This window comes from Bremia lactucae (assembly GCF_004359215.1).
Source record: "Bremia lactucae strain SF5 chromosome Unknown BlacSF5_NotPlaced_199_SHOA01000120.1_32577bp, whole genome shotgun sequence".
NCBI classification, from domain to species: Eukaryota; Oomycota; class Peronosporomycetes; order Peronosporales; family Peronosporaceae; genus Bremia; species Bremia lactucae.
Window position 1 is genome coordinate 1,822 of NW_027152212.1, and position 26,539 is coordinate 28,360.

Consider the following 26,539-nt stretch of genomic DNA (forward strand, 5'->3'; position numbering starts at 1 on the left):
TGCCTCGTTACAAAAGTCTTATCTGTCTTTCTCTTTGCGCGCGTCCAGCGCTGACTTGACCGCGGAGAAAGTAGATATAATGGTCTATATCTACCAATGGTAAAGGTTTTAGAATATTACCATGTAAAGTAATATTCTCCAAGTATTATCAACCTTTTAGATAATATATTAACTAACAACCTTTAAGTGTTAATTTCATGTTACAATACACCCCGATACAGTGAGCGCTTAGGCGCCCACCAATTACTTCACTAGGACAGTCAAACCGCTTCCTCACTGTGCCTGAAGGTGTGTGCGTAAGTAGAGCGTGGCACAAATGCAGCTAAGAATGTCCCCATTAGATGTAGTATCAGACATCTTACAGCGTGATGTGCTCTTTATTACCTATAAAATGAGTGTTACTGTTTTTACCGCATGACTTTACCGGCGGTAGGACTCGAGCTGAATAGTTCTATATTCGATTTACACTTAGATGCAGAATATGTGATCGAGACCCTTGGACAAAATATTTTTTATTTAAACAACCGTTACGCACATAATTAATAATGGCAGCAACTGCTGTCGCTTGCTCCATCGCGGACTATTCGGCTGGCTGCTATACAGCGTCGTGGTATCTCATTTGGGACCAAGTTCGCTTTTGGCTGCTTGTTCAAGTACCTATTATCGTGCTTTCCATCGTCTACGAGTGGCTCGACATAGCTTCACACAAATTTGTTGAACGATTCCGTCAACTCTGCGATTTACCGCTTACAAACGTTGTGGTGCGAAATTTTCATGCATACGCCAGTCTATGAGAGCTTATAAACTTATATGGTGTTAGAATTATATTGTACAAATTATCACTAGCATTTATGTCTGCATCGTTTGGAGTACGTAAAGAGTCACGTCTGCTCTTAATTGCTCTTTTAACTTTATTTTCTTAATGCATAAAGTTGTACGAGGCGGGTCATTAGCTGTGAGTATCTCATCCTGGTCAATCGAGTCGTTATTTCTTATTGCCACGGGTATCGGATATGCGATTCGATGGCTAGCGGCAAAAAACAAGTGGGTGAAAATTTAATGCTCGGATCATTGTTACATTTTTTTTAATTCGTTGTCTCAACACTTTAAATGACGTAGATTGACGTTTGTGCTGCAGTTGCACAACTTGTTTGATCTTCTTGCTGTAGTTGCGCACTTTGCAATTTCTTTTCAGACGGTCGTGGTAGGGAACAAGCGGTTACGATCGTGGTTGGATTTTGGTTTTCTTCGGTCCTATGTGGGCTACGTGGTCATGGATCACCTATTTACGCGCTATCAGCACAAAACGTTCTTGTCGCAGGTATTGCTCGTTGTATTGAAAGCTCTATGTCTTGTATTCTTTTTTTCTGCCGTACTCTTCTCGCTCGAGCAGCTTGGAGAGTTGCCGCATACGAACAGTTTTTTATTTCACGTATATAAATGCAGTAATGAAGATGGCTCGAGATCGGTTCTACGAGCGATAAAGGAAGGCACGGACGAGTATCCTACTTGTACAGAATCATGGAGCTTCTTCTCGTCCATTTATTTCATGTTTGTCACAGTTTCGACAGTGGGTTACGGCGATTTCTCACCTCACACGGTCCTGGGGCAGCTTACGGTTTGCGTAATTATTGTATTTGGTATTTATACCTTCGCGAACGAGTCGGCAGCTTTCATGACAATATATGGAGACCAACGTAATATGCTGCTCAAGTACGATTGTTCAAGAAATACTGTGCATGTAATTGTTACAGGAAATCCGTCTGTTGCTCAAACGAAGGATTTTATTCGCGAATTTTTTCATCCCGACCATCAGGAGGCATTTCAAGGGCATGACATGGACACTGAAGACAGTGACGATGACGCGCATCAATTTGTGGCAAGTATAAAAACGATGGCTTCTCTTTCTCGTCGGGAGATTCTACAAAAAAACCATCATCGCTATGAAGCGTTCTCGGCAATGGAAGAGGGGCAGTCTAGTAAAGAGGAAGACAAAATTCGGAATAACAAATCCCCTGTATCGCAATGGAGGCGTCGGAGCGAAAATCTCATTCGTGAAACTCACGTCGTCGTGCTTATGCAATTTGATAAAGCGGAAGAAAAGGCGTCGTATCAACAACAAGTGATGGCTTTTGTTGCACAAAATCCTCGATATGATAAGCGCGTGTTTCTTGTCTATGGCTCGTCACTGCGAGAGGCTGATCTCAAAAATGCGCAGTTGGGTCGAGCAATGGCCGTATTCTTTTTACCAAATAAGTATTCGGACGATGCGAACAAAGAAGATGCAGCTACAGTGCTACGTGTTCTGTCCGTATCGCAACAAAAGCAAGAGCACACGCAACTGTTTGCGTTGCTAGTGAACTCAGACAATCGTATTCTTTTAGAAGCTACAGGATTACGCAAAGAAAATTTAGTCTGTGCGGATGAAATTCGCTTGGGTTTAATGGGTCTTAGTTGCCGATGTCCTGGTCTTTCGACAGTGGTGTCGAATCTTATTACGAGTCGCAGTCGAGACACGCCAAATCTTGCATCACAGCAGACTCAGCATTTGAACCATTGGGTCTCCGAATATATATCAGGGGCAGCCAACGAAATTTATTCCTGCAGCTTGAAACGGAAATTTCATGGATTGAATTTCATTCAAGCGACGATGCTCGTCCACCGACAGTCCAACGGCTTAGTGCTTTTGATTGCTGTTGAGTCGGATGGTGAAATTGCATTCAATCCTGGTCGGTGGTATCGCATTGTTCCAAGCACGAAAGCGTATTTGATCGCTGAATCTGTTAAGTCACTTAAGCCTTTCGCAGGTACACCAACGATGAGCAGTGTTGCCGCCTTGTGTACGAATATGGCGTTGCTACAAAGTCGTGAAAATTTGCTAAGCCGTGCTCGCCGAGCGCAACAAATTGTTGAAAGACGAATTCCGAGAGATATTCGAGAGCACATCATGCGATGCGCTATCAACGATGAGATATCGCAAGTCCCGACGTCGCCGTCACGTGAAATACTTTCTGCTGGTGGCCACATTGTTATTTGCAGTAGTATTGGTAATGAGAGTGGAGGCCAGCGGTCCGTCTCGCGGCTAGTGAATTTCTTGCGGCCGCTTCGAGCGCCACACATTGATAGAATTGTTCCCGTCATCATAGTCGATGCCGGTACATTTGACAGCGTTTCTTGGCTACAATTGCGAGACTTTGGCGAGGTATATCATGTGCGTGGCTCGCCACAGAGTCACCACATCCTCGTTGCTGCTGGGATTTATACGGCGTCTTCAATTGTTGTCCTCGCTCAAGGAGACGAAGCCGGTTATGACGACTCGAAAGCAATTTTTAATGCTATTCTCGTCAACTCTGCACTGCAGCACAACAAGATCTTTGCTATGATTGAATTCCGCGACGTCAGCAACAATCGCTTCTTAGATTCAGTATCGAGTTTCCGTTCATCGCGTGAGTTTGGAGGAGACGACTTTACGTCAGAGATCGATGGTGAATTTCACGATAGGTCACAGAGGTCGAGTTATCAAGGACAGCGCTCCTCATTCAGTCGAGTTTCTAATATCATGAAGAAGCGTAATTTTTTGCAGCGTAAAGCTCTTGAAATTCAGTGTGCAAGCGCTGCAGTACGTACATTTTTTCTTGGAAGTTTGAAAACTGCAGCACACCATTTAAAATCGTATGGACACGACGATGACTGCTCGACAGAAGCAACAATACAAAGTCTTTACGATGGTGACGAAACTTTTTTCCAGGAACGCTTCATGAATGGCGCGTTGTTTCCCTCGTCTGTTTCTGATGATTTGTTGATCCAAAGTTTTTTTAACCCCTCCCTGAATATGTTTATTCGAAAAATTCTTGACGGAAAGAGTTGCTTTGTTCTGTATGATGTTCCAAAAGAGCTGCGGGCACGTACACTGCGGTACGGAGAGCTATTCGAGTTCATGACGTCAGGTATAGCGCACACGCTACCGATTGGTCTGCTTCGCGCAAAAGATGGTCCGAAAGGATCACCGTATCCTTATATTTACACGTGTCCGTCTTCCGATACCATCGTTTTTCCCAAGGATAAGGTCTTCGTTCTCATTAACGTAGTGGCACTGAATCGTTTAGCAAATAAGTTGCAACGACGTTTTCGGAAACGTGAAAAGCCGTTCAAATCATTGGCAGATCTTATGGAGACCAATTTATGGCTGTCTCGTTCGTAGAAGCTCCAAAACAAGCTTAGCCAGTGACACTGCAAACATCAACCTTATAACAGTGAGTATATTTGCCTCCTGTAGCATGATCTCGTGTCTTAAGCTCAAGCGAAATCCATGAGGTTGTCAAAGCGTAGTATTAGTTGCTATCTCGCGGAATAACGACTGATTTTTTTAATAATGTGCATTATTGTGCTTAATATATTAAGATCATTCGTTGCAAGTTTTTTGAAGTAAAGCCTCAGTCTCATTTTACATAATACCAAATCAAATAGAATGGCAATAACTGCACTGCAGCTAATGTTTCAACTTGGTTAGCACCACGGTGATGAGGTCAGTAAACATTGATGCCATTTGCTACATACACAGCGCAGGACCCAAGCCAAGACTACATTACAGCACTGTGGTGTGGTCTTCAGTGAATTTCTGCGAAGCTTGCAGTAGAAATATTGCAAACTCCTTAAACGTCTCAGTTGAAACACCAAAATGTTGCTCTGTTGCTCAAGTCCTCGTTAATATAAAAGGCATCATGGCGTATCCGAATCCATTTTTTGTATGAAGCTTTTGATTCTTTAAAATAAATTTGGCAAGATAAAATTATTGAGCCGCTTCTTCTTTTCCCTCCTCGTCTTGCATCTCTTTTCTAAGCTCCTCCATTCGGATAGCAATGCGGCGCTCAATTTCATCCTCCGATATCTTAATACTCTTGGGCAATAGCGATGGAAAAACTAGCTCGCGCGGAGGCCCCTGACTTTCAACGAGTGCTGCAGTGGTTGGATGGTATACGGCAGGAGCATCGCCATACTTAGCCTCATAGCGCTGCAAGCCCTTGGAAAGGCGCCACCTGTGAAACTCCTCGCGGCCAAAAATTACCGCAACACCCACAGCAGCGCCAGCTGCAGCACCCTGAAGGCCACGAAATCGACCACCTGAGCGATGGCGAAGAGCGATGAATCAGTAAGTCATGAATTTTATAGTTGAGATTTTATAAGTTGCGGTAAAAGTCATGAGCGAATAGTTTTCGTCAGCTTACCAACTATGCCGGCATAGAAACCACCTGTGATTGCGCCTGCAGCTGCGCCAGTGCACCAATCTTTCTTGTTATTTCTTTTATCTGCAATAACCTCCTCGAACGCTACAAAAATATTCGCACGAATCACGTCAGCACGAGGGACAACCTATCTTTTACTGCGTTTTCACCTATATACGTCGAGGAAAGCAGAAAAAAATTAGAGCCCATGGATGCGGCATAAAATTTAATACTTTCATGGCGCAGCACCGCCAAAACTGCGCCTATTGTGGCTCCTGTGGCTCCGCTAATGGTTGCGCCAAACAACATATTCTTGGTGGCTTTCTTGGATTTGTCTAATTGTACCCAAATCTTCATAAGCTTTTATGATTCTGTCTTGTTATCACGAAGACGCAATTATTACAACGTACCAAGAGTCTCCTGCACGTCAGGGCTGCGCTCAAACATCATTACCGAACTTTGAAGTCATCAACTTCATTTTGAAGCAAGAATACATTTTATTGAGTCCCTTACATATTTCAAGTTCAAATTTAATGCACGCTGCACCAGTCAATAATCAAGGTTTCGTGGTAATTACATTCACTTGCAAATTAGCATACCTATAATCCTACCAGCAAGATGCCACGTCAGCTTCTTGCCACCCGCTTCGTAGCAATCCCAGACGACGTAAAGCTCGTGCTTGATGGGCGCAAGGTCACCGTGACCGGCAAGCGTGGCACGCTAAACCGTGATTTTCGCCACCTAACGCTCGATATGCGCCGCATTAATAAGGAACAGCTCCGGGTTGATTTGTGGTTTGGCAACCGCAAGCAGCTAGCATGCGTGCGGACTGTTTGCTCGCTGATTGAAAACATGATAACGGGTGTGCGTGTCGGCTATCTATACAAGATGCGCTTTGTATATGCCCATTTTCCCATCAACGTGACGTTTGAAAATAACGTTGTTGAAATCCGCAACTTTTTGGGTGAAAAGCGCGTGCGTCGTGTTGCTCTGTCAGAGGGTGTTCAATATGTGCGCACTGGTGACGTAAAGGACCAGATTGAACTCAGCGGTATTGATCTTCAGAAGGTATCTCAGGACGCCGCGAACATCACGCAGGCCTGTTTGGTTCGTCGTAAGGATATCCGTAAGTTCCTCGACGGTATCTATGTATCTGAAAAGACAAATATTGAGATTGAGGAGAAGTAATTTCCCGAGGCTTTGGTAGTTTGCTGAAGATCATTTCGCTGCTAGATGCAAGTCTGTTAATGGTTTTAAATAGACTTGATCGTGCTCTTTTGCCGTCACTGGGTTGATTGCGGCTAATATTTTTGCCGCTTTCTTCTGTCCGGGCGGATTTTGTGTCAAGCAATGCTGCTGAGATGAGTTGCTTGTGCTGTGGTCCTAACAAAGCAAGCAGCTTGCTCTCTGCTACCTGCCTGCATGAAGTCCACCTTCTTGAAATACCTCTTTTTATGATTGAGATCGCATTCATTTAGCAGCCAACATTTTGTGGAAAGCTATCGCAAAAGAAGCGAAAAAGTATTGTTCGTGTTGCCATAAATTTCTTTGCCTCAATTCTAATTCCATAACCCGTGATAGTATTTCATCTTTCAAAACAAGTCAAAAGGATTAGTTGTAGAAGCCTGTGTCTGCGATGTAGCTGGCGCACTTGTGAAATCGCCAAAGCTGCCAAAAGAGCATGAGATATCTACAAAATAGTGGCTAAGCGCTAATTTACAACGTACGTGTCTGGATAACTCTGGGCGAGCGAATTTGGCAATGGAACTGTGGGTGGAGAAAGTCCTAGAGATTGATGTCTGATGACATAGCGTGAATGAGACTATTATGACAATTTCTTGACGACGGCAACTTACTGTGCGTTAGAATACGACATCGAATGCATGGGAGACGCTGGAGGTTTCCATTGCAATGCACTTGACCCGGCATGATTTGACATCGCGCATTCGGAGCCTGTTCGCGCCAATGCTGGGTGACTTTTTGAGCTACCGTACCCTAGGTTGTTGATACTAAGCGAGGCAAAAGGGTCGTCCATTGAATCCACCGATACGGGCTGCTGTTTCGAGTTAGTGTTCGAGTCAGTTCTGTTCATAAAATTAGTTGCGTAGATTTGATCGTAAAACATTACCGGCGTTGGCTCAGCCGATCGAGGGGGCGGTTGCCCAGAAAATTGCTGTCCTATCGTACAGAGTGATTTGTTTTGTGCGGAAAAACCATGTTGCTGTGGTGTTCCATGATAAAACGGCTGTTGCTGCGTCCGACTTCCAATCAGATTCGAAGGCTGCTGCTGCTGCGAATAACCGGCAGGAAAAGCATTCTGTCCCTGAATCATTGCGCTATATGCAGGACGGTGGTGCTGAGCCGGCATTTGTCCGCTGGAATTGCCCGTCGTCCCACTTGCATACCCAATTTGCCCGTAAATTGCAGCTGACTGCTGGCACAAATTGCCACCTGGCGCGCCAAAGTTGACTGTTGATGCGCCATTATTAATTCCAGGGTAAGCACCACAATTCGACTGCATGCCATTAAAAGCCGCGAATGGGTCAGCGACAGGATTAGCAAAAGGAATGTCATTTTTTTCAAAAAATGAATCCGGCGGATTGGCTGAGTTTGGTCGTGATGAGCTATTGGGACCCGTAAAATTTTCGAACACATCAGCACCATTACCAAACGCATCAAACACGTTGCTGCCTTCGTTAGGTGCAGGTGACGACACAGCAAAAGCATCGAAAACCGAAGTTGATGATGCTTTATTTGAGTCAAGTGCAACAAATGGGGATGATAGTTGCTCGGCTGGAGCTGATAAGATTGCCACTGTATTAAGGAGGCTAGCTGCTTGGCTGGTAGGTACAACATCATTACAGGCCTTGATCGAAGAAGATGCTGCAGACACCAAGTGGCGCTGACTAATGGGTTCTGACACCCGAGCTTGAGAGTCGAAGTGGTTGTCATTGTTTTTTTGGGGCGGGCTCAAACCCATAAGATCATTTGTAATGGACGGCGTGCTAACAGAGGATGAGGTGTAAGTGGAATTGGGAGGTGGTGCAATCGTGAATAGGCCAAATTTTGAAGCCGATGCGGATGACGTTGTCTTCGAAGTTGACTTCTGTGCTGAACTGTTGAACTCAGCGAAGTCCCCAAAATGGGCAAAATCGTCGTCAGTCTTTACTGTGGAAGCTGGACTGTCAAATGTTGCGAAATCCCCCAAAAATTGTGCTTCAATGGTGGCAGTTTTACTGCCTTTTTCGAAATTGGAAAAATCTGCAAAGTCGGTTGTCTCGGGGACATTTGAATTGAAATTGAAAAGGTCACCGTCACCGTCATTCTTTTTTTCGTTTTTCTTTACACTTTTCTACATTCAAAGCGATCGTTAAAAAAAATCAACCATATCGTGCAGCCAATGCCTCACCGTAGATGTTCGCCTCAGTGATTGATCCTCTGATTGCTTTGGCGATCCGTACACCCATCTATGTGTCATTAACAATTAGTCGCGCTCTTTTATAGAGAGTCAGAGCCTAATACTCGTCGTACTTGCGATCGATGTATGTCATTCGAATAAAATTTCGCGTGCGCTCACCATCGCTTCCTCCAGTCGGACGGAAGCTGGGATCGTGCTTGTTTCGCCAAAACTTCTGTGCCGCCGTATTTCCGCCATATTTGATCATGTTCTCGACCTCGCTTTCTGTGAACTTGGACATGGAGATTGACTTAACACGATGTGCGAACTCACGGCTGTGCAGAGACAGTAACAGCAAAGCTTAAGCAACAGTACCGACCGTAAATAAAAATGCACATTGACTCACTGAATACCACTGCAGGCGGTACAAACGAAGGTATTAAAGTCCAGGCAGACGTACTGAGGCATCTAGCAGAGGTGCGATATTTTCACTGTTAGCAAGAACATGCCACAGTGAGCTGTTACAGGAGAGGCAACCATTGCATTGCAATCAAAGCAGCGCTTGTTGGGTGGGTTGGAGCGTTGAAAGTCGCGCAGGTCCTGAACCAGTCGCTCGTCATGGCGTTTATCGCTCAACTTGGCCATGCTTGCGGGGTGATTTACGATCGAACACTTGTGGGTCGCGATGACAATAGTACCACTTTTGTGGCACATTTACAGTTTGTCAATCACTCATCCTTATTGCGCCTCCTATAAGCGATAATCCCCCTGTGAGTGACTCCTTTGTATAGTTTTTGTAATTTCACTCATGGACTGACTTTGAAAAGCTGAGATGACGATGTGGATCGTATCGCGCAATGGATTTGCAAGCGTACTGCGGCCAGGGTATAAATAGCAGGCCTGGACATATTCAGAGTTGGCCACGGTCAGGAAGTTTGCAGAGAGCACGGGCGTACCAGCGTTATGCTTGACAAAACAAATCATTAATAATTACAAAACAGCTCCGGTAGATATGATTTTGTGATGTGCTTTGTCAAGAACGGACAAACGGGTTTGAAACCAGCTAATATTAAGGAAGTGTCGCAGTCTAAACAGTACCATCGCGTACTTGGGCGCCTGTGGATCAATCTACGACTACAGCGACAAAGACCTTGAACAGCAGCTAAAATTTGCGTTGTCCACTGTCGGCGGATCGAAGATATGACTTGCTTCATACAGGACGATGCCTATGAAGCTGAGGGTGAAGGCCCACTTAAGAGACTTTATTCGAAATTGCACGTGCGCAACCTCATGAATTGGAGCTTCTAATAAGCTTCTAATGCAAAATACGGAAGTTCATCTTCAAATCTTGATTTACGCGCATACGCAAGGTGAGCAATGACTGCTCCAATTACGACTTGTTCTCTGATGTGATTACTAGATTATTGAGGCCAGCATTCATCACTGCTGGACGATAAACTCGTGTCAACGCTCAATGCATCTAAGACGTCAACAAAAGAGGTATTTGTGAAATTAGTCGCCACGTAACAAAGGCGTCGAATCAATTGAAACTAATCGGATGGGATTCGCATTCCGCGCATCGGCAAGTGACTTGTTACTGAATGATATGGCAAGCATTAATTCCACTCACTCTGATTAAATACATTCAGTGCTTCTTTCAGGATTTTGTTATTGAAAGTCGAAGTCTCAAAAATTGATAGGTCCTCGCTGTAGAGCTCTCAGTACATCAATGACTTTCACACGTATACTGTATACGCCTACGCTTATCGTGGACGGCGAATTTGTAATGATCAACATATTAAAGCTCTTTTGAGCAAAAGCCTTAAATTGGGAGTCATGGTACACCTGAAATTGAAATACCACTGAAAATGGGGAAGACAAGTATAGCAAGCTGCATAGAATGCTCTTGCTGCGGTGTGTTCGACCGGATCAAGTAAATATCCAAGCCGCTCAGTTCATTGAGGCCAACCTGGCGTGCGGCACCATTTGACCTCAAAAGATCTTTAAGATTTATCAATACAAGAAGACCCTCATCTTCGTGGTACCTTTCCCCGTGTGGAACGACGAACTCGCTGATTGCAAAGGCGAAAAATTTTAAGGTAGGATCATTGCGCTCATACACAACGTCAGGCTAAGTTTGCAAGGCAATGGCAGCGCGTGACTTGAGACTGGCAAATGAATTTCTCGCAAATTGAAACTCAATGCTCAGATGGTGTCAACAATTTAAAGTAGTTAAAAATCTTTGTGCCGCACTGCCTACGCCTGCAGGCTTTGTCAATCCAAATGTTGCCTTTGGTTCGCCAGCATCAAAACTCGAAATTCCTATGCAATTTTGACAGCGAGACCTTAAATGTGGACGGAGCCACATCGTGTTTTGGACGCCTATTATTAGTAGCAAAAAGGCTTCTGGTTTAGGCTCAGCTTGAGACCGTCGATAATTGCCTGACGAAATACAAAGTGGTAAGTTCACGGTTTTTAAATTGAGGTTGTGAATCGAAGTGGAACGAACAAGAGTCAACAATACAAAGATATGCAACACGCCGAAATGATGCATTTCGCTTAAAATAAACGAGTTGTTCTTAATGGCCGATGTTATAATTTTTCCTTAATTCCTGACAATGCTTAAACGTTTGCTTAACTTTCTAATGAAAGAAGCCGAATTCTGATCTCACAATCCCACTTGATGAAGCAGATTCAATATTTTATTTGCTGTACAGCTGCTAATTTCCCTAACGTACGAATACCTGTACCACCAGCTTCCTATGTTTCTTCGCTTTGCACATTACTATCCGAATCGAGCTATCCGACAGTGAATTCATGCGGCTAAATGTTATGGCTCTTATCTACCTTGTTGGAATCGATTTCTCTCTCGCGTTCAGCTTAACAATAAGCCGATCAAATGAATCGGACATAACCAGCCGCGAGCGCCCATCTGAATCTACAGATGATATCTATGTCCAGACAACGCCACCACAACTTAGCCTACATCCTGTTTTTCGCACTAAAATTAAAAGCGAGGAAGAGAGGAACTGTTTTCCGTTTGACTTCAATTGGGCCAGTTGGCTAACTGGAAAGCTAGCTTCCATTTGGGCTTCGTTTCAGTTGCGACCAATAATTACAGCTTTGGAGGAGTTACCGACCGTAACAAATCCTAACACTGCGTTACCATTGGATTTAGATAAGTGGCTTGCAAATGTGGAAAAGCTCAGAGCGGAAAAAGGGTTTTCATTGGACGCCGAAACTTTGAATGTATTGTTGCGAAAGAAATACAACGAAAAGGACCTGATGTCTGTGTATGTGTGGCTTTTAAAATTTCAGCATTATCAAAGTTTGGCAAAAAAGGAGCTTGTGGCAGCGGCGTCGGACTCAACTCTCAGGATTGCGATTTATGACGCATTTTCAAGCTTTAAATTTGGCCCGGCATACGCTTTCACCTTCTTTGACCTTTCTCGTTTATTGCATCCAAAAGATGGCAAGTACGACTTAGCGATTCGAGATTGGTTTCGCTTCGTGAATTTGTGTATAAACGTGGACGCTTCTAAAAAAGAAGCGTTTAGTATTAAGGATCTGTTTTATATTTTGACGAACGCATTACCTGAAAGCCATCGGTCGGAAAACAATGACAAGCTGAAGTCAAGTAAATATAACCAATTGCTGAAGATTATCGATTATCTTAAGCTTGAAAAATTGCCACGCCTTGCCAGTGCCATGGAGGATCTCATGGGCCTTAACAAAAATCAACTAGATAAAATAAGAAAGCATAATGTAGACGAAAACTATTATTTTGCATCCTGATTATCAGTCCCTTGCTCAATTAAACTGTCTTTCTGTAACGGGCTAAAGTTGCCCTAATGTTACACAATCCTCGTTAAGTACACTTGGTGTCCTTAAGGGGATGGTCAATTACTTAATAATAGTAATTTGACCCAACACTCGGGTGTGGTGCACATTTGTGACCAACCCTTGTGGATGTGATGCACATGGGTGCATTCACATTAGGAGTGACGCCCAGCGTCATCCGTTACGCGAGGGATCTAGAAAGATACGCTCGCAATACATATTAAATGTTATCTATAGAGATAACCATTTAATTGGTAAAAGCAGGTATTTGTATTTAATTCTATTAAAAATAAATCAATCTGAAAACTACTTCCTACTTGGTAAGTGCGCACGAGAAGACGGATTACCGCTCCCGTGACGACACTTAACCAGAGTTCTTAGTGTGTTGGGTGAGGTCGCTAACGCACCCACCACAACTGCCTCACTGCACGCAAGAGAAGCAGGTTTAACCGCTTCCTCGCTGTGCTAGGGTGCGTGCCTAAGTAGAGCGTGGCCGCATTACGACGTGCCCGCCTACACTTTCAAAATAGGGTAATAATAATGCGACGAGTGTTCTTCTTCTCCATTGAAGACATTATCGCATCAAATATCCATAAACTTGGCACCTCCGGTCGCCAGCGAAATGCTCGCCTAATTACATGTGCTAAATTTAGGAAGAGCTGACGCCTGTCAGGAATGAGGGTAAATTACGACTGAATTGAAATTAGTTTTACTAACAGGTACTTTTCGTACCCTCCTTAAGGTATCGCCTATCCTAAATCTAATTCTTATTAAATATCATCTCTCCTAATTGCGCAAACCTACTTACTTGTTTTTATTATGGCGCATATGTAAAATTAAATTATAGAAAATGAATGGTTTTAAAAGATAAATCGAAATGAGTGGTCAAGGGCTTACGAGTTGACTGGTGACTACATCCTCCCCGATTTGATCTCTCGTTGACGCTGATTGAAACCGGCGACGAGATTTTTCCAGTGGGAGACATGGCGAATATTTTTCTCTTTTTCCCAGCTGGCTTCTTCCTTAGTTTCGCCATGCCATTGTACGAGCCAGTATGGTTGACGATTGAATTGGCTTTTCTTCAAGAGACGTTCAATAACTTGAAGATAATCCGCTGTACCATTATCCACGAATTTTGATGCTTTCGGTATCGGACAACTTCGAAACTTTTCCGGTGTCGATTCATACTTTCATAGAACATCGACATTAAAGGTTGGATTAATCCTATTCATACTTTGTGGTAACTTAAGCCTTGCCACACTAGGATTGATCATTTTGATAATTTCGAATGGTCCTACCTTTCTTGCCGCAACCTTAGCTCTTGGTGTCCCCATATCTTTCGCAGCATGTTTCAACGATATTCTGCGAGTATGAAGCGTAACTAGATCTCCAACCTTGAATTCAACTTGATTTATTTGGCGCTTTCGATCGTAATATTGCTTTTGGAAAGCTTGTGCTTTTAAACGATTTCTGCGAGCCTGATCGATGATCTTTGCTCGTTTTTCGATAAACTCTTTTGCGTATACGTCAATCTCCTTTGGTTGACTAGTCCAGCCCAGTGTCTTTTGCCATATAGAGCGTCTTTTTCTTTCCGTATCTATTTTAAAGAGAAAGTATCCAGTGGATGCACTAATCAGTGTAGAGTGTGCATACTCCATGCTTCCCAAGTGTTCGGTCCAGTCAGCGCCATGGTGAGATACCATGCATCTGAGTGCGTCCTTTACCACAAGGTTTTGACACTCGGTCTGTCCATCGGCTTGAGCCCGATGAGCGGTTGTCATACTTAGACGAACACCGATGATCGTCATCAAGACTTCCAAAACATGGCGTGAACTTGCTATCTCGGTCACTGATGATAACTTCTGGAAGACCATGGTGTCAAACGACAGCATCGAAAAATACTTTTGCTGTTGTGCATGCATCGTCCTTAATGTGCACTGCTGGGTACTTCGTTCGTTTGGAAAAATTATCGACAACAGTTAGGATGGCATCAAATCCATTGGACACAGGAAGCCCTGTTATGAAGTCCATTGACACCGCTTGCCAGCAAGCATCCGGTATTGGAATGGGCATAACTTATCCGTTTTAACGTTGATTATCATGTTTCCAACGTGCGCAGGTTTCACAGGATCTGACATATTCCTTGACGCCTTTCTGCAACGATTTCGCAAAGACGTGTAAGCTTATTTGGTGTGCGCAAAAATCAATTCTTCTTGCTTGACAAACAATGAACTTTTTTCGGAGCTTTTCCATGCTTCTTTAAACTCGGCATCTCTGGCGTAGCCTTGTTGTAGTAGCTTACGAGCTTCTGGTGACAACTCAACTTACGACGCTGTCATTAAGGTGCCAACTTGCAGAGCCTCAGCCTCTTCCCGGGACAGATTTGGCACCGAGGGCGAGAAAAGTAAACGTGAACCTCGTTGTTGGCAACTAGAATTGCACTTATGAAAGTGGATATTGACCACGACAGTATCACGAGGCCGGCGCGAAAGCGCATCAGCTACGACGTTAAACGCACCATTAATGTGGTCTGTAGTAAACGTATATTGAGCTAAGGTGGTCAAGTATCGAGCCAACTTCGGCAAGACTTTCGGATGATAAAGCAGCCAAGAGCAGGCGCTATTGTCCGTGAAAATCTCAATCTGATGGCCATAAAGGTAATGACGCCATTTGTATAACCCAGCTTTAATTGCAAATAGCTCCTTTTCATGAGCAGGCCAATTAATCTCATAGAATCCAAGCTTCTTTGAATAAAACGTTACTGGATGGTCATGTCCATTCAGAAATTGCGATAAAACACCTTCCACGCACGACCCTGATGTATCCGTAGTGAGAAAAAACGGGCGTGAAAAGTTGGGCAAAGTCAGCACAGGTGCGGCTTGTAAGGCAGACTTCAGCCCTGCGAAGGGATCCTTTTGTTCTGCATTCCAGACCCATGGATAATCTTTCTTAACGAGATGGCTCAACGGCAGAACTAAGTGCTCAAACTGATGAATAAAGCGGCGATAATAACCAGCAAGACCAGGAAAACTTATATATTCCTTTACGGAGGTAGGTGGTGGCCACTTAACGATTGCTTCCGTATTCGTATTATCAACGGATAATCCTTTGCCAGAAACAGTGTGCCCCAAAAAGCTGACCTCTTGATGCGCAAACTTGCACTTGCCGATGTGAGCGAATAGAGTTTTCTTGCGTAATTCGTCGAACACGATAGCAAGATGGCCCAGATGCTCGTCATAAGAGACGAAAATATGCATTTATCATCCAAATTTCCCACAACGAATGAGAACTTTTCAAAAAGAACACGCATCAAGCGCGACCAAATGCCAGGCATTCAAGCAAGGCCCATCGGAGCAACGCACCACTGATACGTCTCATTTGATGTACGAAACGCAGTGTACCTTTTGCTATCCGGATGGATACGCATCTGATGGTACCTTTAGCTAAGTCAATGACTGTGAAATACCTCATACCATGCATCTTTATCGAATAATTCATCTATTCGCGGCAAAGGTATTATAGGGACGGCTGACTTTGAGTTGACGTAACTAAAATCCTACACCCAACGGAGCAAAAATGTTCGCGTTTCCGGATCGAATCCATTCCGAAGGAGATACACTCGTACCGGTTGTTGGGTCCTTTTTAGGAATGGCAAAGATGTTTGATACCCAAGGCGAGTCTGAAAGCTCGATCCATCCGCGTGAAAGGTTCTCATCGACGAACTTCTGTAAAACCTTGTTCAATTTGTGAAAGTCGATACGGCGGACGATTACTCGGTTGCGCACCGGGTTGCATATTGAATTCAAACTCAACCGACTGATGGGGAGGCAATAGATTCGGTAACGTTTCCGGAAATACATCTTTATAGGAATCGAGTAAAGCCTTTAAATGTTTTTCCCGAGATTTGTAGATTCCGACTCTTGATAAATTTTGACACGATAGACTTCTTCGTATTGTGATGTCTTCAATTTCCTTGAATATTCGGCAGAGGAAATAATGACCGGATCAAAAACCTCATCCTGTGGTATATCACCACTTTTGACGAAACTTGATGAGTACGCCAATTTATGATTGGCTCGTGCGCAGTAAACCAAGGCTTACCCATAATTACATCATGGGAATTGCTCATTGGCCACTCAATGACCGGAACGTCAGAAAATTGATTTCCATCAAAGGAGATGTTTGCGACTCCTTTCTTCACCTTCTTTTTGGTAATATTAGTGCCGTCGAAACGAGTGACTTGTATTGCCACTTCAGACGTGACGCGTTGCAGCAACCCCGCCTTCACCACATTACATGTGGCGCCAGAATCGAGCATTATATTAACAGCACGATCGTCAAGATGACCCTTTTTGACGATCAAATCTTTTCCCGTGAAGGGAGCAAAGTGAGCTTCACTTAGTGTGGTGATAGCTTTATTTGACACAGTCGCGATGGTTTCTTCTTCGACTGACTCATTCTCGAAATAGTTGACGTTTGCACGATTGCGACGATATGCGTTGCCGCGACTATCTTGTTGGTTTCTACGCTTGTAACACTGCCGAATCGTGTGTCCCAGTTTTTTGCAGTATGCCCAATTTGGTTTATTTGGACATCGGTTATGGACGCGAGAAGACCTATGAAATGGCCGAGCATTGTCGATTTCCATCGGCTCTGGCTCATTGCTGAATTCTCTGGCCACATTTGGTCGTCCAGGACGAGGGGTTGTAGTGGTGTGGTGATTATATCCAACCAAATGTGCGCGTTCGAAGACGAGCGCCACAATAATAGCCTCCGACAGTGTGTTTCCCTCTCGGTATTGAACTTCTTCTTGCGTTCTTGTTTTTAACCCTCGTTGAAAACAGATAATTTGGTCTATTTCAGTCATGCCTCAACTTGCGAAATAATGTGTCGAAATTTCGCAATGTAGTTCATTAAGCCTTTGCAATTGGTTTGTCTCAGCCGATGCAGGTCGTCTCGAAAACGTTGTTGTAGATCCGTAGGAACGAATTCCTTTTCCACTGCTAGAAAAAATTCGTCGACTGAGTGAATTTCTGATTAATGCAGCAGAAACCATTGTGCTGCTGGTCCTCGCAATGAACTTCCTAGCACGGCAAGTACATGAGGAGCCATTGCGTCCTCTTTCTACTTCGTACCGCACACAATAAAATATTGATGTACTTGCGCATAATAAAGTCGAACCGACTCTTCTCTTCTTTCGCTATACGTCGGTATTCTTATCCCGTCCACCTTAAGCCCACCTTCCTTTTGCGAATTAGCCAATGATTTGATTAACTCTTGTTGTTGCTGTAACATATGCATCATTTGCTGCATTAGCTCGGCCTTGAGGGTTGGCCGATTATGGAAGAAGGATGTGTTCGGAACTTTTAAAAGACTTAGTTGTTTAGTTTATTTAAGTCTCTTTAAGTTAAACCGAAGATTCTTTAAGATGGTGCGCTCGGCTTCTTCCAAAATCGCGTCTACTTCGGGAAGCAGTGCTGATAAGGTGGACCCTTGCGTGGGTAGGCAGGATTTCTCCTTGGTGAGCTGCTTTGCTAAGATCCTTGCAATTCGCGGATCTTTTGTAAAGACGCAAGCAGATCGTTTGCAGTCTTTGCAGACTTTTCACCGTACTCAAAGAGGAAAGCCTTACTGCAGTCGAATGGAATCTGAGTATTACCTTCTCTTCTTGCTCATAGAACTCAACGACTTACTTTAGCCCTTAGGCGTAATGTGTTAGAGATTCAACCTTATCGCAGATGGATTAACTGTTTCCGAGTTAAGCCGGACCCAATTTCACACAGACGCTTAGATTTACAGTGGATACTGAAAAATACACACTCAAAACTGCTACGCAGCGCTTCAAAGGTACGGAGCAGTTGACTGCGAGCGGAAATTCCCACGCTACAAGCAGTACGTAACTGGCTGCAAGCGGAATCTTTCACGCTACAAGCAGTACCGGGCAATCCAACACAGTGCAGTCCAACGAAGCGCGAACGGCGAAGAAGCGAGCGAACGGGGAAGAAGCGAGCGAACGGCGCAGAAGCGAGCGGACGGCGAAGAAGCAGGCGGATGGCGGAGAAGCAAGCGGAAGACCAGCAAGTGGTACCACTTGTCAGGAATGAGGGTAAATTACGACTGAATTAAAATTAGTTTACTGACCGATACTTTTGGTATACTCCTTAAGGTATCGCATATCCTAAATCTAATTCTTATTAAGTATCATCTCTCCTAATTGCGCAAACCTGCTTATTTGTTTTTATTATGGCGCATATGTAAAATTTAATTAAAGAAAATGAATTGTTTTGAAATATAAATCGAAATGAGTGGTCAAGGGCTCACGAGTTGACTGGTCCTTACAATGCCGTCAATGCGTCGAAATTTATCCTATTCCATTCACTTATTTCAGCAAGTTTTCAATTTTGACAAGTAATTTATTACGGTAGACCCTCGCGTATCGCCGCTATCTCATCATGCCATTTCAGACATTTCGTAAATCATTTCCAACAATAAGTACCTTAGGACAAGTGTTGTGACGGAGCATTTCGAACATTTTAAAAGAAATATTTATCAAAGTTTTCAAATAAGCGTTGGCTCTGTAAGATGATTGATTTTTAGAAAAATAAAATTGATAAATTCGTCAAGACTGTGCCATTAATTAGCGTGAACGTTGACCATTCTAATGTCTCGATATGCCAACGACATCAACCGTTCCGTTATTAAGCCTTGATTCGCGGAAATCCTTGCAACGTTCAGCTGCGAAACGCCGCTGTATCAAACACAGTGAGACCGACGTTCAGTATGTGATCAAGCGACTGAAGCGGCGACGTTCGAATCATGGGTTACCCGTCGACTCGTCCGACGATTTGATACAAAAACTGCAAGAGATGGACAAAGCGTTTCAAGTTGCTAAGAATATGCGCTCACTATGCCGTTGCTGGTCCTGCCAGCATCTGCGACGCTGGAGCTCCTCCTTCCAGCCCTACCAATGTAACTTTAAATGGTGCATGATCGCGTTTGAATCTTTCATCGACATGTACGAGCACCAACTGACGGTACATGGACGCCTTAATCCGAAAACAGGCCTTGTAGTATGTGATACTTACCGTCAGCAGCGAGGAACGTTGGCCTACCCACCAGCTACAGTTTATGCTGCACAACAGCACATGTGCCCAAGTTGTCCACCAGTACCTTGGAAGTCGATAGACGAATTGGATGGCGAGGCACAGGTCGTACGTGACAAGCTTTCAAAATACAATTCTTACTGCTTTGAGACTCTATACAAGCTGTTTAAAATTGGATACAAGCTAGTGAAACAAAATGGATGGAATGAAATGCTGCGACAGTATCAAATCGCCATGGAATATTATTATTCAGGATTGAAATTTCCAGCCTCGAGTCGCAGATTTCATGACGGCTGTCCATCGGTTGAGCAAGGTAGAAACTGGCTAGTACGTATATAAATGTGAAGCTGCTTCTGTGTGAATTTTTAATTTATACTTTTTCTAGACATCAACTGATCGAGAAGATGCTCGCTCACTTTTTCCTATTAGCGTTAGCGATAGCGTCATTGCCGAGTCTGAATTTGTTTTGATCGACACGAAACGCGACCAGACAACGCATGAAAAATGTATTGAAATACGTGATGATACGAACGACAAAGGCTTGCTTACACGGGCGACTACTCACAGCAACGTTAAATCGCTTGAGAACGGCTTCTGACGACAATGTCAGGGCAACATTATATGATGAACGGCATTTTTCGAAGATGCCACAGCTAATTGACTTTGACGGTTTGAATGTAAACCAAACTATTGCTGTTGGGAATACGGATAGCAACCTTATGCGTGAACGAGATGTACTTGAGGCCGTTTGCGACACTGACAACGATATTTTGGAATTCGATGTCATGACGGTAAAACTGACAGCCACCACGGTAGCGGCTTTGAAACGAAATTCTCTTTTCCAACGCAGGCCAGTGAAAGCAACTACAGCAGCGGGAGTAAGTTCAATGAAAAACTTGAGTAGCCAATCATAAAATAAATTATTCTTACGGATTTCTCGTAAAAAGTTTTATTTCTTATAAACTACGCGTCGACGAGATTTTCATCTCTGACCCTATGAGAGCGGCAGCGAGGACAAAGGCAAGCTACGCCGGCAAAGACAGTACTGTCAGTATAAGTGAAAGAATTGGCAATCTTGGCAACAAGCATCTGAATGCAATATTAGTCGATATTTTTCGTATCTCAAGGATAAACTTAATCGGATTAAAGAAACCAAAAAATTATAGGGGTATAAGTCAACAATCTGGCCACACACGTCACAGTTTTATGATTACGATGACCACCGATCAATCGCCTAGCGTTGAATTGCTGCCAATTGATGTCAATTCTCGCGAGCGTATTCCCGGAAGTCCACTCGTGCCTGGAGGAGTTTCATGGTCTGAAGATGGACGTCTAGCTGTTGTGGCCGACTCGAACATCCTCGTCTCTACCTTCCGCAGTCGCGAGCTTGAGATGTTTCAGCCTGATGGTCCCGCTGTCTCGAAAGACTTTGTGTTTCTACCCGACAATCCTGTCAACGAACACGTTCCAGTGGCAATTCCTCCATCAATTGAATTACTTGATGGTGGTCTACCACAAAATAGTACAACGTATTTTTTGCTTAACGATAACGACCGTCACCAACACAATCCCAAGGAGCTGTCTTTGTCGAAAAACACGGGCGCAGCTTTCATCGCTGCTGTTTGGGGACCTCGAGGATCAGCTTCGAGTAGCTCGTGTGCTTTGCTGGCACTGACAGCATCGTCACGGCTAAGTCTGCACTTCCCGCCAAGCTTCCATTTGAATTGGAAAGAGGTCGCTGTACTTTCGGAGGGTCTCTTTAAATTTCTCCAGAGCAAAAACTTTCGTTTAGGGCCGTCTCATGATAGTCGACTTAATAAAGTGCCATTGAGTTCAGTAATTGCGGGATTACAGGGCGATCGAAAGTATAAGAAGCAAAAAGTGGACCAGACGAAGGATAATGTTGCCATGAACTCTATCGCTGAGTACACGCACCAATGCGCGATGATTTCGACCATGACAATTGCTTGGTCCCCCTTTATGATGACAGTGGACAAGCAAACAACAACGTCGTTAATTGCCTTGTCGGGACGCAAAGTAAGCACAATTTGGGCGTACACGTATCCTTCGTTTGATACAAATCAGCACTTCGATCCGTTTGACTCGACAGCACCGATTGCATGGATCGATACGAACAAGTATGGATGGGTTACCACAAGCACATGGCAGAAAATGCACCAAAACGGAACAACGTATGCAACACATGAAGACCTTGGTTTAGCGCTAGGAACATCCGAGGGAAATGTCCTGATTGCCAAGGTCCCTGTGACGGCGAGTACGCAAGATAGCTCGCCACAACAAGTGACAGTAGAGCGTGTGATTGCGGCTCCATACGCGCAACCAGTTTATGGATTGTGCATGGGAAGTTATTGGACATACTCAAACAGCCTTGCAAATGATTTGATTGTCGCATCGGGGTCGACAATTTCTGTGTGGAATTTAAAGAAGAAGAAACAAGCACAGCCAAATGCACAGTGGAAGGCTCATGATGGAAACTTGACGGGTATTGGACTGAATTACTTTGGAGACGCGATTCTATCGGCAGCAGTGGACGGTACGATCAAAGGATGGGAAAAGGCCTCGGGGCGAATGATCTATTCGAGTGACGCGAATCACACCTCACTGAAAGACAAGGTAGAAGTATCCGCAAAAGCTAGTAAATACCCTATTTATGGTCTGGCCATGTCTCCAAGCTCTGCACAAGTAGCGTGCCTATTTATTGCTCCTCCTGCGTCTCGACCCAACCGAAAGTCACAAGCAGATATTTCGTATAGTCGAGTCTGTTGTTCTCTCGAGTACATTCCATCGCCGTGGGTTAAAAGCTCTGCACAGATGGCTGACGTCGTGTGTCGGATTCTTAATGATAGTCAATCGGTGAGCAGCTTTATGGATGTCGTATGGGTTTGCTATAATGATAATGCAGCCGTGATGTCCTTAAATGGCTCGTTGGACTCGACTCTTTCCGACGCGCTTAGTAAGATCCGGAGCAAAACGAGCGATACCAAAGACAATGAAATACTTGCGCGTAAGCCGATATATTTGCATCTCTGCCATGAGCTTGAGAAAAATTACGACAACTCCGTCCAGATAAAGTGTAAAGATGGAAGGCCTCCTCCCATCCCGCTCCATTTGCAAGCATCGTTCTTGTTGCGCAGTGCGATTACACCAGCCGATCACCAGATGGCAGCTCATTCCACAGCGCTGGCAACGCTTCGCCGTACAATAAGCGTCTACTGGGTAGAGCGCTGTTTGATGGCCCTTCTCGCAGCGGCGAAGAAGGAATGTAAAACTTTAGGCGACTTTCTTAACCAGTCTTCGTCGGAGACCACCAGCGCGCTGATGATGGCCGACTTTTTGAGTGTACAAGTCTCGTTGAATTCTCGAAGTGAGGCTATCGTTACACAAATTTACGATCAATTAGACTCAAAAGAACACGCTGCTGTTTGGACGACATATGTCAAAGCATTACATGAGGAGAAGCAGGCATCTAAAGACATGAATGAATCATCTGCATCTTTTCCTGAGCCTCCGTCCCGAGATACTTGTTTTATTTGCGAAAAGAGTGTACCATTCAAAGAAGTGGAGATTGCCTGCGAATCTGGGCATGTTCTAGAACGATGCTTTCTTTCGTTTCGTTATATTGCAACCATGGAGGTATGGAAGTGCATCGGTTGCGGCGCGTCGGCATCTAAATTTGACGTGTCCGATAGCTCGAGGCCGTTTTATTTATTATATAACGAAGCAACTTCTATTAATGAAGAAGTTGCTACGTCAAAAACGAAAGTAATCTGCCGTCTATGTGGTAGCTACTGCAGTTTCCTGTCGTATCAAAAGAGGATAATTAAGTGATGATGCAAGCTTTGTTTTATTTGCTCACAATTTAAAGTGTAAAGAGACTAGCTAACCTTATTTCAATTTTAATCCCGAGCGATTACGAGTTTACGAGCATTTTTCCATTCTGCTGGCTCCAAAGTTCTGCGTCCAGTAATACTTGTACGTGGACTTCTGATTGTACGCATATCCACAACCAAACATGGTAATCTTTTGGCGCAAGATATTGGCACGATGATTAGTAGAATTCATCCACGCTTTCATCACTTGCGCCACCGTCAAATTGCCTGCTGCAACGTTTTCACCAGCAGCTATGCTATCGTATCTTGCCGTCTGGATCCGCTGCTGTACAGTCGAGCCGTCTGAGCCGATGTGGCTCATGTAGTTTTTCACAGCCATGTCAATTGAGTGGCCTAGAGCGACATTCTGCAGCTTTGTATTCATACATAGTGGGTACAGTCCAACTATGGCCCGTTCTCGATTCACGGCATTGAGCATTTCAAGTTGGTGTCTGTTAGATGGTAATGCCGCCTGCAAATGTCTTGGAGCAGCATTCGTTTTATTTAATTTTCTTAACATTTCGGGCGTAACAACTGGGTTTTGACCTTGTAAGTCTTCAAAATAGGCTTCTCCGATAATTGGAACATGATTTAACCGTTGTGAAAAAGCCGACGAAGCCAATCTGGATCTAACCTTGAATGCTGTATGAGAGCCGGTTAGTGTCGTAATTGCAACGAGCAAAAGCGCAAGGTTGAGCATTTTTGAAAACAAAGAGTGACACCTTGTCGGTAGGAGGCGACGAAAAGAAGACTGAGTGTGCTATTCTAGTCATAGTTTCTTTCGCACTATATTAACAGTTGGAGCACCATATATGCTGCGCTGGAGTAATTGCTGCACTTTTGGACGGTGACAATGTAAAAACTATTGCAGCATGTTAAGAAATGCTTAGCTTACTTATAGCAAGGTCTCTGCTGCCCATCTTATTCCAAGAGAATAAATGTGTCGCATTCTGTTTCTAACACACGAAATGCCTCATTAGATTTTTGCCTCGTTATATTTTTAATAGGCCATTGTAGCGGACAAGGCAATGCATGCGATTATGACAATGTTATGCGAGCTGAAGATTTAATATGAGCAGCTGGCTCTCTTTGATTATTAAATGAGGCATCTGCACTGGGATCAAGTAAAAGCGCTTGTCATAAGATTATACATGTGAATTATGGACCGGACGGTATCTCTTAAGCTACTATTAATTAAAAAAATCATTATACATTGTTAACACTATTGATTAAAATATCAGTATGTATTGTTAACAGCAAAGCGGCCCAATCACATAAACGGAACAATTGAGTATTCTTGCGGTGTCAATTGCTGTTATCTAAGGTAATTAAAAGATATAATTAAGATAGCAAGAGTTTTCTTATTTTCGGTAATATAGATTTTTTGCAATATCAAATTATGTTAAGGTCTACTGCCATAAATTCATCTCTTCGCTAATCGTTGTGATTTATTGTCTGGTATCTAGACTGGCTTCTGCTTCTCTCTTTCATGTACCTACCGTCAACCAAGGTCGTCGGAATGTCACCACGCAGCAGTTCCAGCTTAATCACTATTCACACATACCACTAACCTATGTGTTGCACGCGTTCCTACACCGAAAATTAGTGGAATCTGTTACTGATCGTTAAACTTGGTCAGCCTCTCCACAGTCTCTGCAGGTCCTATAAGCTTAGGCCTCTGGGTTTACGACCAACTTTTACAGAAGAATTTAATCCAGAGCAACACTCCATGGGGATGAGATTTAATAAAGAGTGTGACATGTTTGCATAAAATGGTGAGCGTGGATAATATCAGTGAACAGCTTTCGCAGAGTGCGATAGAGCAAGATATTTAGCATGGAGTGATTCTTTATCGATAATGAGAGCCCTTTCAAAAAAAAACATTCAACAATGCGCCAGCATCAATTTTTACATTGTTGCTTACGTTATGAAGGTTAAAAGTTTCAGAGACGCAACAAATTTCCCAGAATGTGAGAGATATTACATATGGAAGATATTAGTACCTATTTATTGAGCCTTTTCGGGGATATTCATCGAGTAACACTTAAGCTGTGCCGTTTGCGCTTAAGCTCAAATAATTATGCCGTCAAAGATGTAAGTATTCCCACTAGAATTCTAGTCAACAAACAATAATGTTTTGCCCATACGACTAAGACTGATCTATAGAGATTACTTTAGGCATCATTTTGCTCGTGTGCATTTGGTGACATGGCAACATATAGATTGTAAGACCATGAAAGCCTTTGTATATTCTCTCTTTACGACCTCCACAAAGATGGTGACTTGAGCTCTATCTTCATGATATTAAGTCAGATGGGATTTTGTACGTTTGATATCGAAGGCGTACCGTACAAAATATCATGAAGGCAGAATTTTAGCAAAAATGCTTTCGCTAATTATCATTTATCCTATACTGCCAGAAAAAGCAGTGGATGAGAAATTAATAAAAGAAGCGGGCTACGCGCAACAAAGAAATAGTGAGTGAAGGCGGGACAAATGAAGCATTTATTAGCTACTAAAGAATACAAAAATGCATGCATGAAGATCGCCTGAAATTTTGCAGAATACAGCGTGCTTGAGAAGCGTGCCCACTGCTCTTTGTAAAAATACCTACGGCAAATGTAAATTAATGACAAATCAGCTGAGCTTTCGAGAATGATTACCTGCCGGTACAAGTCAATCGGAAATGGTTCATAGGAGTAAAGCCATGCTTCTCCGTCGCATCGATATCAGCTACTGCATCAATTAAGCTTTGAATGAATGTAGCCATGTCGATAGATTGCTCCACGACGTGAAGTGATCGTCTTCCTTTTCTATTGCACACATTAGCATCTGCTCCCATGAAAATCAATAATGTAATTGCTGTAAGCTGGCGTTTGTGCACCGCTGCGTGAAGCGGCGACCCTTTTCTAGACATGGCTAAAATCTGCAAAACCTACTTATCTCGAGATTTTCACGATGAGCACAGCAAGTAGAGCTCCACAGTCGATGAAAGCAGTCACCCAGCCGAGTCAAAGTCTCCACGGCTTACTGCGACACATGTCAGGTAGTGAAACATCTCCAACTCTAAAGACCGCAGCTGATAGC

General features: G+C 43.7%; 10 protein-coding genes across 10 annotated transcripts; 6 read left to right on the forward strand and 4 right to left on the reverse strand.

Annotated features, from left to right (window-relative positions):
* Positions 1-545: 545 nt before the first annotated feature.
* On the forward strand, positions 546-4,201 carry CCR75_000221 (uncharacterized protein; the record flags this gene model as incomplete). The annotated part of the gene is made up of 2 exons (XM_067958329.1): positions 546-761; positions 1,139-4,201. 2 exons carry the CDS (start codon positions 546-548, stop codon positions 4,199-4,201), a joined length of 3,279 nt encoding a protein of 1,092 aa, XP_067814684.1.
* CCR75_000222 (uncharacterized protein) lies at positions 2,246-5,672 on the reverse strand (the record flags this gene model as incomplete). Its single annotated transcript, XM_067958330.1, has 4 exons — positions 2,246-5,121; positions 5,226-5,327; positions 5,393-5,557; positions 5,633-5,672. The coding sequence occupies 4 exons, from the start codon at positions 5,670-5,672 to the stop codon at positions 4,790-4,792; spliced, it is 639 nt and encodes a 212-aa protein (XP_067814482.1). The 3' UTR covers positions 2,246-4,789.
* A 27-nt stretch (positions 5,673-5,699) lies between these two features.
* Positions 5,700-9,293, reverse strand: CCR75_000223 (uncharacterized protein). The gene is made up of 7 exons (XM_067958331.1): positions 9,026-9,293; positions 8,754-8,954; positions 8,632-8,689; positions 7,351-8,574; positions 7,079-7,275; positions 6,950-7,021; positions 5,700-6,890 (listed from the first exon to the last, which is right to left on the reverse strand). Exons 1-7 carry the CDS (start codon positions 9,085-9,087, stop codon positions 6,815-6,817), a joined length of 1,890 nt encoding a protein of 629 aa, XP_067814481.1. The 5' UTR covers positions 9,088-9,293; the 3' UTR covers positions 5,700-6,814.
* Positions 5,841-6,410, forward strand: CCR75_000224 (uncharacterized protein; the record flags this gene model as incomplete). The annotated part of the gene is made up of 1 exon (XM_067958332.1): positions 5,841-6,410. One exon carries the CDS (start codon positions 5,841-5,843, stop codon positions 6,408-6,410), a length of 570 nt encoding a protein of 189 aa, XP_067814480.1.
* A 76-nt stretch (positions 9,294-9,369) lies between the features above and the next one.
* CCR75_000225 (uncharacterized protein) lies at positions 9,370-9,603 on the reverse strand (the record flags this gene model as incomplete). Its single annotated transcript, XM_067958333.1, has 1 exon — positions 9,370-9,603. One exon carries the CDS (start codon positions 9,601-9,603, stop codon positions 9,370-9,372), a length of 234 nt encoding a protein of 77 aa, XP_067814398.1.
* A 1,848-nt stretch (positions 9,604-11,451) lies between these two features.
* On the forward strand, positions 11,452-12,296 carry CCR75_000226 (uncharacterized protein; the record flags this gene model as incomplete). Its single annotated transcript, XM_067958334.1, has 2 exons — positions 11,452-12,256; positions 12,280-12,296. The coding sequence occupies 2 exons, from the start codon at positions 11,452-11,454 to the stop codon at positions 12,294-12,296; spliced, it is 822 nt and encodes a 273-aa protein (XP_067814729.1).
* A 6,834-nt stretch (positions 12,297-19,130) lies between these two features.
* Positions 19,131-20,160, forward strand: CCR75_000227 (uncharacterized protein; the record flags this gene model as incomplete). The annotated part of the gene is made up of 2 exons (XM_067958335.1): positions 19,131-19,889; positions 19,948-20,160. The coding sequence occupies 2 exons, from the start codon at positions 19,131-19,133 to the stop codon at positions 20,158-20,160; spliced, it is 972 nt and encodes a 323-aa protein (XP_067814724.1).
* A 46-nt stretch (positions 20,161-20,206) lies between these two features.
* Positions 20,207-20,476, forward strand: CCR75_000228 (uncharacterized protein; the record flags this gene model as incomplete). Its single annotated transcript, XM_067958336.1, has 1 exon — positions 20,207-20,476. The coding sequence occupies one exon, from the start codon at positions 20,207-20,209 to the stop codon at positions 20,474-20,476; it is 270 nt and encodes an 89-aa protein (XP_067814727.1).
* Positions 20,477-20,777: 301 nt separating this feature from the next.
* On the forward strand, positions 20,778-23,411 carry CCR75_000229 (uncharacterized protein; the record flags this gene model as incomplete). Its single annotated transcript, XM_067958337.1, has 1 exon — positions 20,778-23,411. The coding sequence occupies one exon, from the start codon at positions 20,778-20,780 to the stop codon at positions 23,409-23,411; it is 2,634 nt and encodes an 877-aa protein (XP_067814726.1).
* Positions 23,412-23,501: 90 nt separating this feature from the next.
* Positions 23,502-24,152, reverse strand: CCR75_000230 (uncharacterized protein; the record flags this gene model as incomplete). Its single annotated transcript, XM_067958338.1, has 1 exon — positions 23,502-24,152. One exon carries the CDS (start codon positions 24,150-24,152, stop codon positions 23,502-23,504), a length of 651 nt encoding a protein of 216 aa, XP_067814661.1.
* Between the last annotated feature and the right edge of the window lie 2,387 nt (positions 24,153-26,539).

Bases quoted from the DNA above. Each gene is read 5' to 3' on its own strand.
- CCR75_000223 (XM_067958331.1), bottom strand. From the start codon at position 9,087: ATGCCTCAGTACGTCTGCCTGGACTTTAATACCTTCGTTTGTACCGCC. The intron at 8,955-9,025 runs GTGAGTCAATGT...GTCTCTGCACAG, and splicing joins ACCGCCTGCAGTGGTATTCA to CCGTGAGTTCGCACATCGTG. The intron at 8,575-8,631 runs GTGAGGCATTGG...CTTTGAATGTAG, and splicing joins CACTGAGGCGAACATCTACG to AAAAGTGTAAAGAAAAACGA.